This window comes from Hylobates moloch, unplaced genomic scaffold (genome assembly GCF_009828535.3).
Source record: "Hylobates moloch isolate HMO894 unplaced genomic scaffold, HMol_V3 SCAFFOLD_18, whole genome shotgun sequence".
Taxonomy (NCBI): Eukaryota; Metazoa; Chordata; class Mammalia; order Primates; family Hylobatidae; genus Hylobates; species Hylobates moloch.
In genome coordinates this window covers 6813179-6825306 of record NW_026652293.1, presented here as the reverse complement: position 1 = coordinate 6825306, position 12128 = coordinate 6813179, and the positions used below count along the sequence as shown (strand labels likewise).

Here is a 12128-nt window from a genome sequence, read left to right as displayed (position 1 = left end):
AGATTTTTTTTTTTTTTTTGGACAGAGTCTCGCTCTGTCGCCCAGGCTGGAGTGCAGTGGCGCGATCTCGGCTCACTGCAAGCTCCGCCTCCCGGGTTCACGCCATTCTCCTGCCTCAGCCTCCCGAGTAGCTGGGACTACAGGCGCCCACCACCATGCCCGGCTAATTTTTTGTATTTTTAGTAGAGACAGGGTTTCACTGTGTTAGCCACGATGGTCTCGATCTCCTGACCTCGTGATCCGCCCCACCTTGGCCTCCCAAAGAGCTGGGATTATAGGTGTGAGCCACCGTGCCTGGCCAGAATTTTTTTTTTTTTTTTTAATTATACTTTAAGTTCTGGGATACATGTGCAGAACATGCAGTTTCGTTACATAGGTATACATGTGCCATGGTGGTTTGCTGCACCCATCAACCCGTCATCTACATTAGGTATTTCTCCTAATGCTATCCCTCCCCTTACACCCCACCCCCGACAGGCCCCAGTGTGTGATGTTCCCCTCCCTGTGCCCATATGTTCTCATTGTTCAACTCGCACTTATGAGTGAGAACATGCAGTGTTTGGTTTTCTGTTCCTGTGTTAGTTTGCTGAGAATGATGGTTTCCAGCTTCATCCATGTCCCTGCAAAGGACATGAACTCATTCTTTTCTATGGGTGCATAGTATTCCATGGTGTATATGTGCCACATTTCTTTATTCAATCTATCATTGATGGGCATTTGGGTTGGTTCCAAGTCTTTGCTATTGTGAACAGTGCTGCAATAAACATATGTGTGCATGTGTCTTTATAGCAGAATGATTTAAATCCTTTTGGTATATACCCAGTAATGGGATTGTTGGGTCAAATGGTATTTCTAGTTCTAGATCCTTGAGGAATTGCCACATTGTCTTCCACAATGGTTGAACTAATTTACACTCTCACCAACAGTGTAACAGGTCCTTATTTCTCCACATTCTCTCTAGCATCTGTAAAACAGATTTTTTTTTTAAGATGATAGGGACCTAATGACTTCTAGCACTATTTCTCATTATGCAAAAGACTACCTCCGTTACTAATGTAATTTGATATTATAGCTTTCCTTTTCATTCTTGTTAGGTTTTTAACATAAGTTTACTTTGCAACAATATCCATCCTTTTTTAGTCTGAGTTCTTTCCTCTAGGGCCTCAGAGAATAAATCAAATTCATCTTTTATACATTTCCCAAAATTTGAAGTTAGCTATCATGTCAATCTCTTTTTTTCCTCCCTCATTTCTTCAGCCTCCACGATGGCCACCAAACCTGTTTTTCACCACATTTTACAGGTAAAACCCACATCCGAACCTCCAATGCGACATGACCAACATTAAGACTATTGCGGCCTGGCGCAGTGGCTCATGTCTGTAATTCCAGCACTTGGGGAGGCCGAGGCGGGCGGTTCACGAGGTCAGGAGATCAAGACCATGCTGGCTAACATGGTGAAACCCCGTTTCTACTAAAAATACAAAAAATTAGCTGGGCGTGGTGGTGGGCACCTCTAGTCCCAGCTACTTGGGAGGCTGAGGCCAGAGAACGGTGTGAACCCGGCAGGCGGAGCTTGCAGTGAGCCAAGATCACCCCACTACACTCCAGCCTGGGCGACACAGCAACACTCTGTCTCAAAAAAAAAAAAAAAAAAAAAAAAAGAATATTGCTTCCTTTTTCATGCTCTTTCAAGTATTAAAATGCTATTTTTGCAACCTAAGCCATAGTACTCTATTGGGATCAGAATTAGAATTAAGTACCATTGCTACATCTTTTGTGAAACCAACTATAAAGCCAGGTTTTCCCTCATGCTGAACTCACATAATGGATTGTTTAGAATTCAAGGGCGGGACTTCACATTTAGGAATATTCAATGTTAGGATTTTTCGGCTTGTTGAGATTTTTGAATTGTCATTCATTGTTCTACAAGTCTTCTCTGGATTTACATTATCTGTAAACTTAATAAGTGGTGAGTGAAAATGAATTGCATGAGGCTAAGGACATAAAACTGGTATAAGCCATAAGAGATCTCTTGCAAGTTGATTAATGGTTCATTTAAACAACCATGGTGATAGCCACTATTCCCAAACTTTTTTTTTTTTTTATCATGCATCAGAATCGCCTGGTGGGCTTATTGATTGTTGGGTCTCACCAATTTCTGATGTGCTTCTGAACATTTGCATTTCTAACAAATTCCCAGGTAATGTGATGACCAACTCTGGGAAGCATTGCTTTATGGGCACAATTAATTATTCAATAAGCTTCCATCACACAATCCAAGCAATTCTTTATGAACCTTGTAATGTGAAGTTTGGCTTGACTTATTCTTACATTGGATGTATGCTGACCCCCCAGAGATATATTTTATGCTGCTGTACAAATTGATTAGATATTATTATACTTCCACTTCCATAATTTTTAAGCTTTCAATGAGAAAGAATGGGTTAAGTAGTTTAGGTTAGGGAACCTGAACTCTGGCCAATTGTAATAGCCACAGGGTTGCTTCAAATATATGTTTAAATGTTGACATTGCCAAAGATGAAATAAACCCTCCCATAGTGATGTTGCTGTTTTCAAACAGATCTAAGTTCATAAAGATTGCAGTCTATTAGAAAATAAATATTAAGCCTTTCCACACTGACAATTTGTCAGCAACAAATATTGAATTACAACTTGTAGGATTTGATTTAGAAACAAATTTAGTCAATGAATGGGAATTTCAACCTTTCGTTGTTAAGGAGAAATACCTTAGTTTCTCCTGTCTCATTCATTGAGTCCGCCTAAAGGGTGACATTTGGCAGATTTTGGTACCTTAGTTAAAGATGCGGTAAGCTTTTGATAATATGTATATTGAGTAAAATAGCTGTTCACTGGCCATCTGCCCTGATCCCAAAATATACTCAAACAACGTTTTCACTTCATTTATTCCTTTGAAACAAGTCACTTAATACAGCATTTAGATATTTAAAGTCATACACCTCATAAATAAAATCAATGCATCTTAACGACAATGGCAAAATCACATAAGAGTTGTAGAAAATGAAGTTAGACATCTTCCAGGTAGCAGCAGTGCATTACTTCAAAAAATGCTGGCAAATAGGCAAACATTTTTAAAACAAGAAAACAGTCCATCTTCATTAAGAAAAAATATTTTCTTATGCTGTTTTGCCCATCCCTACTTTTTCCAAGTCATATTCTAAAGCTCTAATTTGACAGTCTTTACTTGTGGTTCTCTTTTTGCGTCAGGAACCTCTGTCTCTACTGCATTAATACAGAAACTATAGGAATATTGTTGTTCTCTAACCCTTTTCACAAACTATTCATATTCATTCTGTATTTAGGCCGAATTCAGATTTTTTTTCAAGGAAAAATACTACTCTGCTAAGTATATATTTCCTGTAAACAGCTGGAGTCCTGAATGGCACCAATGTGACTGGAAAACTGACAAAAATTAGGTCCACTGGTCCCTTAAGTAACTTAGAGGCTAATTACATAGCCTATACCAGTTTATAAAGTAGACTCATGTAATCATATTAGAAATTCTGAGCCTAAGATGATCTTTTCTGTTTACCTACAATTTAATCAAATTATATCTTCACTATTCCTAAACTCCTATATGTTGGTTAGTACTTTTAAAAACATATGTATAAAAGGGCATCATGGCAAAATGCTTATAATTCATGGTTTCATACTTTAATGATAAGCTTTTTCACCTATGGCCATGCTACATTCTATGACAAGAAATGGGGAAGAAGGGTTGAGTTGACACAAAGACATTGCTTTAAAAATGTTTGGAAAAGCATAATTCATGACTAGGAATGCATCTATTTGACAATCTCTTATCAGTGGTACTTTGTCCTCTTGGCCCTTTTCTCCCTTCACTCTACCATGAGGGGGTTACCAACCTCCTTTAAATGTATATGAATCAAGACCTAGATCAGCACCCTACAATTCAACATCAATAATAATTTTAAGTCAAATATTCAAAGCACTGTAAGCAAAATGCTAGATAACTTTGAGAAAAATAAACACTCTCCCACAACCAGGGACATTTAATATTCTTTTTATGTTGAATGAAATGTGCTGAAATACTGTAACATAAGAAAACAGCTTTAGTTAATAAACTAGCTTATTCAAATCAAGTGTTTCACTTTGGACTTAAAATGATGCCACTTGTGTATGACACGTTTAAGGCCTCTGACTCAAAAATCAGCTTCCTTATAAGTCTGCTTGGAAACGAGTTTTAAGGATCGAATCTTTTAGAAATTATCAATCATCTTTGCACTACAAGGACAAATTTGAATACTGCATTGTACAATAATACAAGATATTCACATTATAATAATAAGTAACATTTTTAATGCTAGGGCACAGACCATGCTCCTAATGGTTACTGAAATTGAGTTCTACTGTTATTAAAATACCAGAATGTTGTGCCATTAGATATACTCTACACTGATGGCAATCTTTGATTAAGAAGAGCTGATGGTTAGTAGCTCAAGAATTGAACTTTAATGTCCTTAATTAGATCCCTAGAGGGCCAACATGTAAACTTTTATTCCATATTTTTTTTAAAGTGCTGCAAACAAATTAAATGTGTCTCAACACATGAAAGAACATAATTCTTAGTATGTTTAGGAAGGCCACCTGATTTGTCCAAAAAAAAAAAATCACTCTTGCTTAATCTTGCATACTTCCCATTCCATTTTTTTTTTCCAAAAAGATGTAAGAAAACTATGTTTAGCTTAGGGCAACTTGCAACACCCACGTTTTAACCCCTCCACAGAAGGAATAAACCAGGGAAGCAAGTTAGGCATGGGCATTTAGAGATACAGACAAATTAGATAGATAACATAATGTTAGTTAATTCCTGATTATTATTTTGCTGGGACTGCATGGACTAATCAAGCGGCATGACTACATTAGTTGTTAAAAACAGGGTCAAACTGACCAGCAGTCAAGCGTCAAGGGTACCACTTGACTATGTTAATTTCATGGGAAACAATGAAGAAATCAACCATGAACCATTAGTAAAAGATGTAACACACTAATGTCTTCACTTGGCTAACACATCACAAAATTTCCAGGTATGTTAAATTTTAGCTTCTGAAATCACTTTATTCAGGAGTGAATCTTCATAGCACTACACCTGACCTTTAATCCAAAGAAGAGTAAGACAAAGGAAGAAGGGTGGTGTGGGAAAGTGAGGTCTTTATTCACTTTGCCACTAATGTAAACTGTCCTCATTTTAATTTTTAAAAAAATTCCTCTATGGCAGGCAAAAGCTCAATGAATAGGAAGGATTTCATTCTGCTCTAGTACAAAACTTAAGACATTTAATCCTCCTGAAAGTTACAAGTCCGTAGATTTTCAAAATTCCCAAGATGAGAATTTACTCCCTTTAATAACTAATTCCAAGAGTTTAATAAGCACAGTAAAAAATGAAAAAACAAACAAAAAACAAACCCCTGTAAATTCTGTGACGCTTAAAAGCTTGAGTTTAGAATGAGCAAAGGTTTAGGTTTTTAATCCTCAATAATTAAATCAGATGGTCCGCAAATAAAGCTTCACCTTGAATTTTCCAGGATCAGAACACTAAAGTACTAGTGCTAAATTTCAGCAGATGAAAGAGTCATTTTTAAAAGGAATTTGACAGAGTATCAGTGTCCAACCGGTAAATGGACAACCTAGGTAACAGATAAAATAGAATGAAATAAGATCCCCTGAATAAATACTTGACACTTAATATGTAAACAAAGCCCTTACAATGAAGGGGTTTAATTCTGTAAAATATCAGTGTTCTATTCCTTTCCATTTGTTAAATTTACCCACTGTAGAAAATATATACTGAATTTTAAAGTGACAGAAACTTATGTTGGAACATATCAAAACATATGACAGAAACATATCAAAACATGCCTGGCATAGTATAAATTACTCAATAAATATTTGTTGCATGAATAAACTTCTAGATCTAAAGCTGCAGTAAGCACATGTCAACTCTGTCTCCTGAAGTAGCAAAGCAAGGAAGGCAAGCTTTCTGAGTAATGATGCATAAAGCTCAATTTGATAATTGTTACCTAGTGGTATATTCTTAATTTAGTTTTAAATTTAGTATTTTCTGGGAGAAATAAAAAAGATACAAAACCAAAACCATCCAGACCAGATGAAAGTCAGGTATGGAGAGATTTTCAATCCTATTAATTTGAACACATTATGATTGCCAAACATTAAGTATCATAAGCTCATCAGTGCTATTTTTAAGGCTCAGTAAAATAGAAAACTAAACACTTTTAAGTTATGCTGACCGTAACAGCTTATATTGTCTAAAATAACTATGCACACAAAAGGTACTCAAGAAATGTCATCTGATGATTTCAAACAAACTTTGTGAATTGTTCCTTAAAAGTTATTTTCTCTTATATTGTTCAAATGTTCCTTAATTTTATATGGCCACCTTCACCAAGTGAAAGGGCTAAAAGTAAATGTCAATTTTAAAACATTTGCTAGGAAGACAGGCTGAAAAAGATCCAAGTGCTTTAAAGTATACCACTGAATTTCTAAGTGAGATACTTAATAAAAAATGAGACCAAAATAACAAAACTTCACAACATTAAGCCTCTTCACATTATATGAGATAATACATAACAGATTATAATTTAGCATCCCTGATCAGAATAATTAAGAAAAGAGGTAGAAAACTTTATCCGGAAGATCTTGTAGTGAAGCTAACTTTTAGAGGGTGTGCCTTGCGGATTAGTCCACTAAGCAAATGGCTACACATCTAGTACTAGGAAGAAGCAGAATTCTGAGAAAGCTGCATAAGGCAAGGATTTACAATTTTTCCTATTTTGGAAGTGAAACAAATTCATTCAACAGTATTACTCCAATTACTTTAAAACTTCAAAAATCAAAGTAAAAGATTGCAGATAAGCAAAGTGCTAATTTGCAGAAATGTGAAATTATTTAAAATAACTTTAGTGGAGGGATAAGGCTAGCACAAAAGCAAACACTCTTTAGGTGTGCAAAAAATCTTATAAAACCAACCCAAAGCAGAGCATTATTACTTGAAAAAAATTTTTTGGAGGAAGTGCTCTTAACAAAAAGCTGAGAAAATCCCCCCTGATAAATCTTTATGCAAATGAAGAAAAAACTGAGGACTCGAATTTCAAGGAATTTCAATTAAAAAAGTACCCTGCTTAATTTTAAAATGTTATCCAATGTGACAAAGACCAATACATGAATTGCATTAAAACACGAGGCCAACGGTCTTTTAAAGCTTCAGGAAGCTGCTCAGGCACCTTTTCCCTCATACATTCTACTTTTTATACGCTAGAGATCTTAAACAGGGCACAATCAGTTCCTGTTTTGTGATAACATTCTCAAGGATGAGACTCATCCCTGTAAAAATTGCTTGTGATGTACTTATCAGTGGTTAAGCACACATTTATAAAGTCTACCAAATTGCAATATAAAATCAGTTTGGACAATTCTGAGTATTTTCATTTGATGAATCAATGCATAATTTAGAAACTTAACTCATTCAGAGTTTTTAAAAAGACTCAGTTACTGGAGACACTGTGGTAAATGTCCAGTGGACTCACAGGAGGCCTTCCACATTACCCAAAATGTGATGCTTTCTTCTACAAGTTAAAGCTGCTGGGTGCTCGTTTATAATAATCAATCTCAATCTTCAGGTCAGTGTCAGGAGGTGGCAAGGATCACCTATTCTGTCACTCCAGCAGAAAGAGGCATGTATGTACAGTTTACCACTGTAGACACACATCTGTAAACTTGCACACTAATTTTAATCTTAACAAGGAATTTCAGTGTCTTAGTGGTTTTAAGTTAAAAGGATGGTTCAAGCATTGTGTCCTTTGTTCTTTACGGTTACGATAGCTTATTGGAAAACCCAGAGCCTTCTGGATGTGTGAGGTAGTAGGCTTCAACCCTCATTCATGCATCGGTCACACTTCTCCAAAGTTGGTATGGCCTGTCTCCTTGGCATGTTCCCTTGCTTCTGCTTGTCCAGTTAATCCTTTCTGACATACCATGCATCTCAGGGTGAAGCGGTTGACATCAGTAAACTGTCTCCTTCTTCTAGCTTCATCTGCTAATTCCAGTGCTTGTACAAGAACAATATCATCATTAGAGGAGAAAATGGTCAGAGGAGGTGTATCTGGATCAGGGAAGTTACGCTGAAGTGGATCATAGTGGATGCCATCATAAATAAGCAGAACCCTTTTGGTATATCCTGCATCTTCCCCAAAACGATCAATTCTTACTGTCTGTGTATCCACTACACATATTTCACACTGGTAGAACTTGGACAAAATCGATATCTCTATTGCTCCTCCCCAAGTGTCATCCCTTTTGATCCAGTCACAGTACTCTTGATTTGTTTTTCCCAGTATTGCCTCACTATAGAAGTCCGGATCGCTTGCTACAATTTGTGCTATGAGGCGTCGCATCTCAGGGGCACAAGCTGGATTCAAGATTCCTCCTTCGACGACATAGTACACACTGGTAAAGAGGCAAGAGTTGTCTGCTGGGACCACGGTTCTGGTAAGCACAGGCAAAGTTTCCCTGACGTAACTAGAAGCACCACGTTTAGTAAATGCAGGTGAACTTCTGGGCCTGGTTTGGTCTTCTTCAACGATCAGCATGTCACCTGTTAAAAATCAAACAAATCCCGATTTGCAGAGAAATTACAGAAGAAACCGAGTGTTCTCTAGCCAAGTCTGTAAATTACAAACTGAAGGAGTTAAAGCATAAACTGGGGTTACTAAGGAGAATACAGCTTTGCAAATAAGTTACCAGTAACAATCTTTGTTCACTGAATTTTCATAAAGATGAAAAAAGAACAAAAAACACTTGAGGTTGCATCTCAATTTAGTGAAGGGGTCTGGAGTAAACAACTTCAAGCTTACCTAAAAAGATACATTTCAAAAACAAAATTTCCTTTCCTTATACAGTATTTTACAGAAGGTGCTCACTACAGAGTAGGCCGCTAGGGGGTTCTCCTTCTCCAGAAACTTATCTACTCTATTGAGTGTTTACAACGTCCTTGATACAGCAACTGAAAGCTTTTAATTATAAACACTGATGTTCAAGTTTTGATATGGCACAGAAATAACTGCTGCTGGTTAGAAATTGAAAGAGCTTTCAGCGGGTGTTTAACAGCTAACTCGAAAATAAGTATGCTTGTCAAACGAAGTATCTATGAAGGGGGCTGCAGAAATGAACCAAGAAAAAAAAAAATCCTGCACCCATGAGATCTCATCGATGATACAGGGAAAAACAGACATAAGGACAGAGAAAACAGGCCCTACTTCTTTACATTTTTGTGGACGCCGAAGGAAAACAAAATGGGATAGTTTCAAAGCCGACCAGAAAGCGGAATGGGGAAGGAGATCTTCAAGGCTTTGGGTTCCCTTTCAACCCTGTGTCAAGACAAGGAGTTGCTAGACACTTGCCCCGGCTCCCGTCAGAGTTCTCTGTTCTTTGATCTATCCTCGCCCCTGGCCTCAAAGCCCCTCGCCGACCCACAGCCACTTTGCCTTGACTGGTGTTCTGTTCTCTCTCACGCCCCTATCCGTCCTCCCGGGACTTTCCCTGGCCCCAGCCCTGATTCCTTACCAGATTGGATGGGCAAGTCTTCCAGAATGGTATCCCCATTGCTGAGATCCAGGCACTCGGGAGGGTATCCGACGAGGATTCGCTGACCGCCAGGGGCGATCCCGGTGATGGCGGCAATTTGGCCCTGGAGTTCCCGCACCCGGGTCCGGCTGGACAGCCCCTGCAAAACATGGGTGCCGTCCTTGGCCTTGCAGCGGAGCCGCCACATCGTGTCGGTCCGGCTGCCCACAGGCCAGGCACCCGCGGGGCCAGCTTTGGTCCCGGCAGCCTGTTGAGAGACGCCGCCGGGGCACCCAGGCGCCGGGTGGACTCCAAAATGGCGACCTTTAGCGGGGCCAAACATCGCGAGAAGTTGCGGGTGGTTGCAGTTCTCGCGACGCTTCGGTGCGGCTTCTACCTTAGTACCTTAGCAAGCGCGAACTCTTTTAAAGTGACAACTGGTTTTTCCCCCACCCTCAGAACGAAGATGTAAACCTCCGTATTCCTAAAGGACAACGGGTCTTGCTACCTATAAAGCGAGTGAGGTGCCCTCCGCGTGAGTAGCATATATGCTCAAGAAAAGAGGGCGGGAGAAGGAGTTCCTGAATGAAGGTCTGGAGATTGGAATGTGACCTTGCACTTAGTGAGGTCGGAAATTATTAAATTGAGGCTTCCACACTGCACCCAGACTACACCAGGAGAAACAGAATCATAGTTCACAACGCAAACGAATGCCAGGAATGGTCAGTGAGTCAAAGGACCAGTCAAAAACAATCATACTTGTGACTAGACTCGTGGCTGCATTAAACATTGACTCATTGGGGTTCCAGGGGCCAAAAGACTGGCCTTTCTGCCTCCCTGGGACTGTGCTTGAAAACGTCTATTTGCCACATCAGAAAGCACAGTATGAGGTCAGCATCTGGGCCGAGGGCAGCTGCCTCATTCAGGTGGTGGCAGTGTAAGGAGGAGTCATGTAACGCGTGTCATCAGATTCCAGTTCAGTTTCTGGGCATACAAATATGAAGACTTCATTCCTGCCTTCCTTGTAACAAGTATTCATTGCAGTTGGGAGACAGGGTGGGGTGTGAGACACACAGCCACTGAATTTCAAGGCAACGTGATAATGCTAGATTATCTGTACCTTTTCAAACGTGTATGCCTAGAACCCAGGACTGTGCCTCGCAAATAAAAAGTGTTCAACAAATACTTGCTGAATGAATAAAGACAGAGTTGTATAGACATAGAGAGGGCAACTAGAGCACTCTTGGAGTTGTAAAAAGCCTCAAAGAGGAGATAACTGTTTGAACTTTTGGAAGAATGAGTTTAATTCCCAGGCGAAGGAGGAATAAAGACATCCCTGAATTTATATCTCTCTTTTCCAAGAAATCCATACTCATTGTTCTTTATCCAGCCAGGATCCAGACAGCAAGTCCCACTTGCCGAGAGTGGGTTTGTCAAGCATCAAACAGGCCCGCTGGGGCAACTATGAAAAGTGTAGTTCACTTGGTGCAAACTCACCTCCACTGTAAAAGACTTTGCTTCTGAATAAATTGTATGTAATGTTTCCATCTTTTCACATCCTTCATGACTCAATTTTTTTTTGCTGGTGCAATTTTCCTCCTTGGTTCTTCAAGACGACTACAACGGATGATACAGCCTGGGTTGGGGGGTAGGAGGGAAGGTAGGAGTGGTTAGAAGTCCTCTGGAGTGGCCAGGCGCAGTGGCTCACACCTGTAATCCCAGCACTTTGGGAGGCCGAGGCAGGTGAATCACCCGAGGTCAGAAGTTCGAGACCAGCCTCATTAATATGGAGAAACCTCGTCTCTAGTAAAAATACAAAATTAGCTGGGCGTGGTGGCGCATGCCTGTAATTAGAGATACTGGGAGGCAGGAGAATCGCTTGAACACTGGAGTGCCATTGCACTCCAGTCTGGGCAACAAGAGCAAAACTCCATCTCAAAACAAACAAACAAACAAAACTCCACTGGGGTGTATGGGTGGGTCCAGGGAAGCTTCTGGTTCAACGATGAGAGTGGTTGATTTTCTTAGGTTAGAGTTTGACCTGTGGAGCGGGGTATGTATACACCCTAAGGCATAATTAGCTCAAGTGTTGTGGTAGTTTATTCTAGCAAAAACATCTTTAAAGCTTACGTTCCCATTTATGGACCTAATGAGGTTCTGCTGGGATTCAGGAATGAGAGCGTTAATCTTTGCAGCATTTTCTCGTCACCCGGCACACCCCCTCTCAAGGCGCCTACCGAATAGTCTACTCTCGCGAGAGTCAAAAAAAAGTCAGGCTTTTTGTTAACACCGCCCCCAGCCCTATTAGTTACCAAGCAACAATGCCACCAGGCTCCTAGGCGCTGGGAGACTCGGGAGCTTGTGATCTCTCTGGTTCCGACTTCCAGCCGCCTTCCCGAGCCAGTTAGGCGATTGCGACCCTGCCCCGCCCCCGGGGCCCTGCAGGCGCCCGATTGGTGGATGATTCTCTCCAGGTGAGGACCTACGCG

The 12128-nt window shown here is 40.0% G+C and overlaps 2 protein-coding genes across 6 annotated transcripts in view; one reads left to right on the top strand and one right to left on the bottom strand.

The window, feature by feature from the left end:
- Positions 1 to 12128, top strand: part of PFKFB2 (6-phosphofructo-2-kinase/fructose-2,6-biphosphatase 2) — a 44920-nt gene that overhangs the window by 6742 nt on the left and 26050 nt on the right. The window contains exon 1 of one of the 2 annotated variants that reach the window (XM_058430709.1): positions 11984 to 12113. The exons of the other annotated variant lie outside the window; for it this stretch is intronic. The gene's annotated coding sequence lies outside the window, so the exon portion shown is untranslated. Of the gene's footprint in view, positions 1 to 11983; positions 12114 to 12128 lie in introns of those variants that run through there. 2 annotated transcript variants of the gene reach the window in all.
- YOD1 (YOD1 deubiquitinase) lies at positions 2907 to 12072 on the bottom strand. 4 transcript variants are annotated; one of them, XM_032137089.2, is made up of 4 exons: positions 11952 to 12072; positions 11137 to 11275; positions 9640 to 9799; positions 2907 to 8671 (listed from the first exon to the last, which is right to left on the bottom strand). In XM_032137089.2, the coding sequence occupies exons 2-4, from the start codon at positions 11185 to 11187 to the stop codon at positions 7968 to 7970; spliced, it is 915 nt and encodes a 304-aa protein (XP_031992980.1). In that variant the 5' UTR covers positions 11188 to 11275; positions 11952 to 12072; the 3' UTR covers positions 2907 to 7967. The 4 variants fall into 4 exon arrangements, with proteins under 4 accessions (XP_031992980.1, XP_058286700.1, XP_058286699.1 ...); XM_058430717.1 differs by lacking the exon at positions 11952 to 12072 and adding an exon at positions 11770 to 11888; XM_058430716.1 differs by lacking the exon at positions 11952 to 12072 and having other exon boundaries at positions 9640 to 9860; positions 11137 to 11254.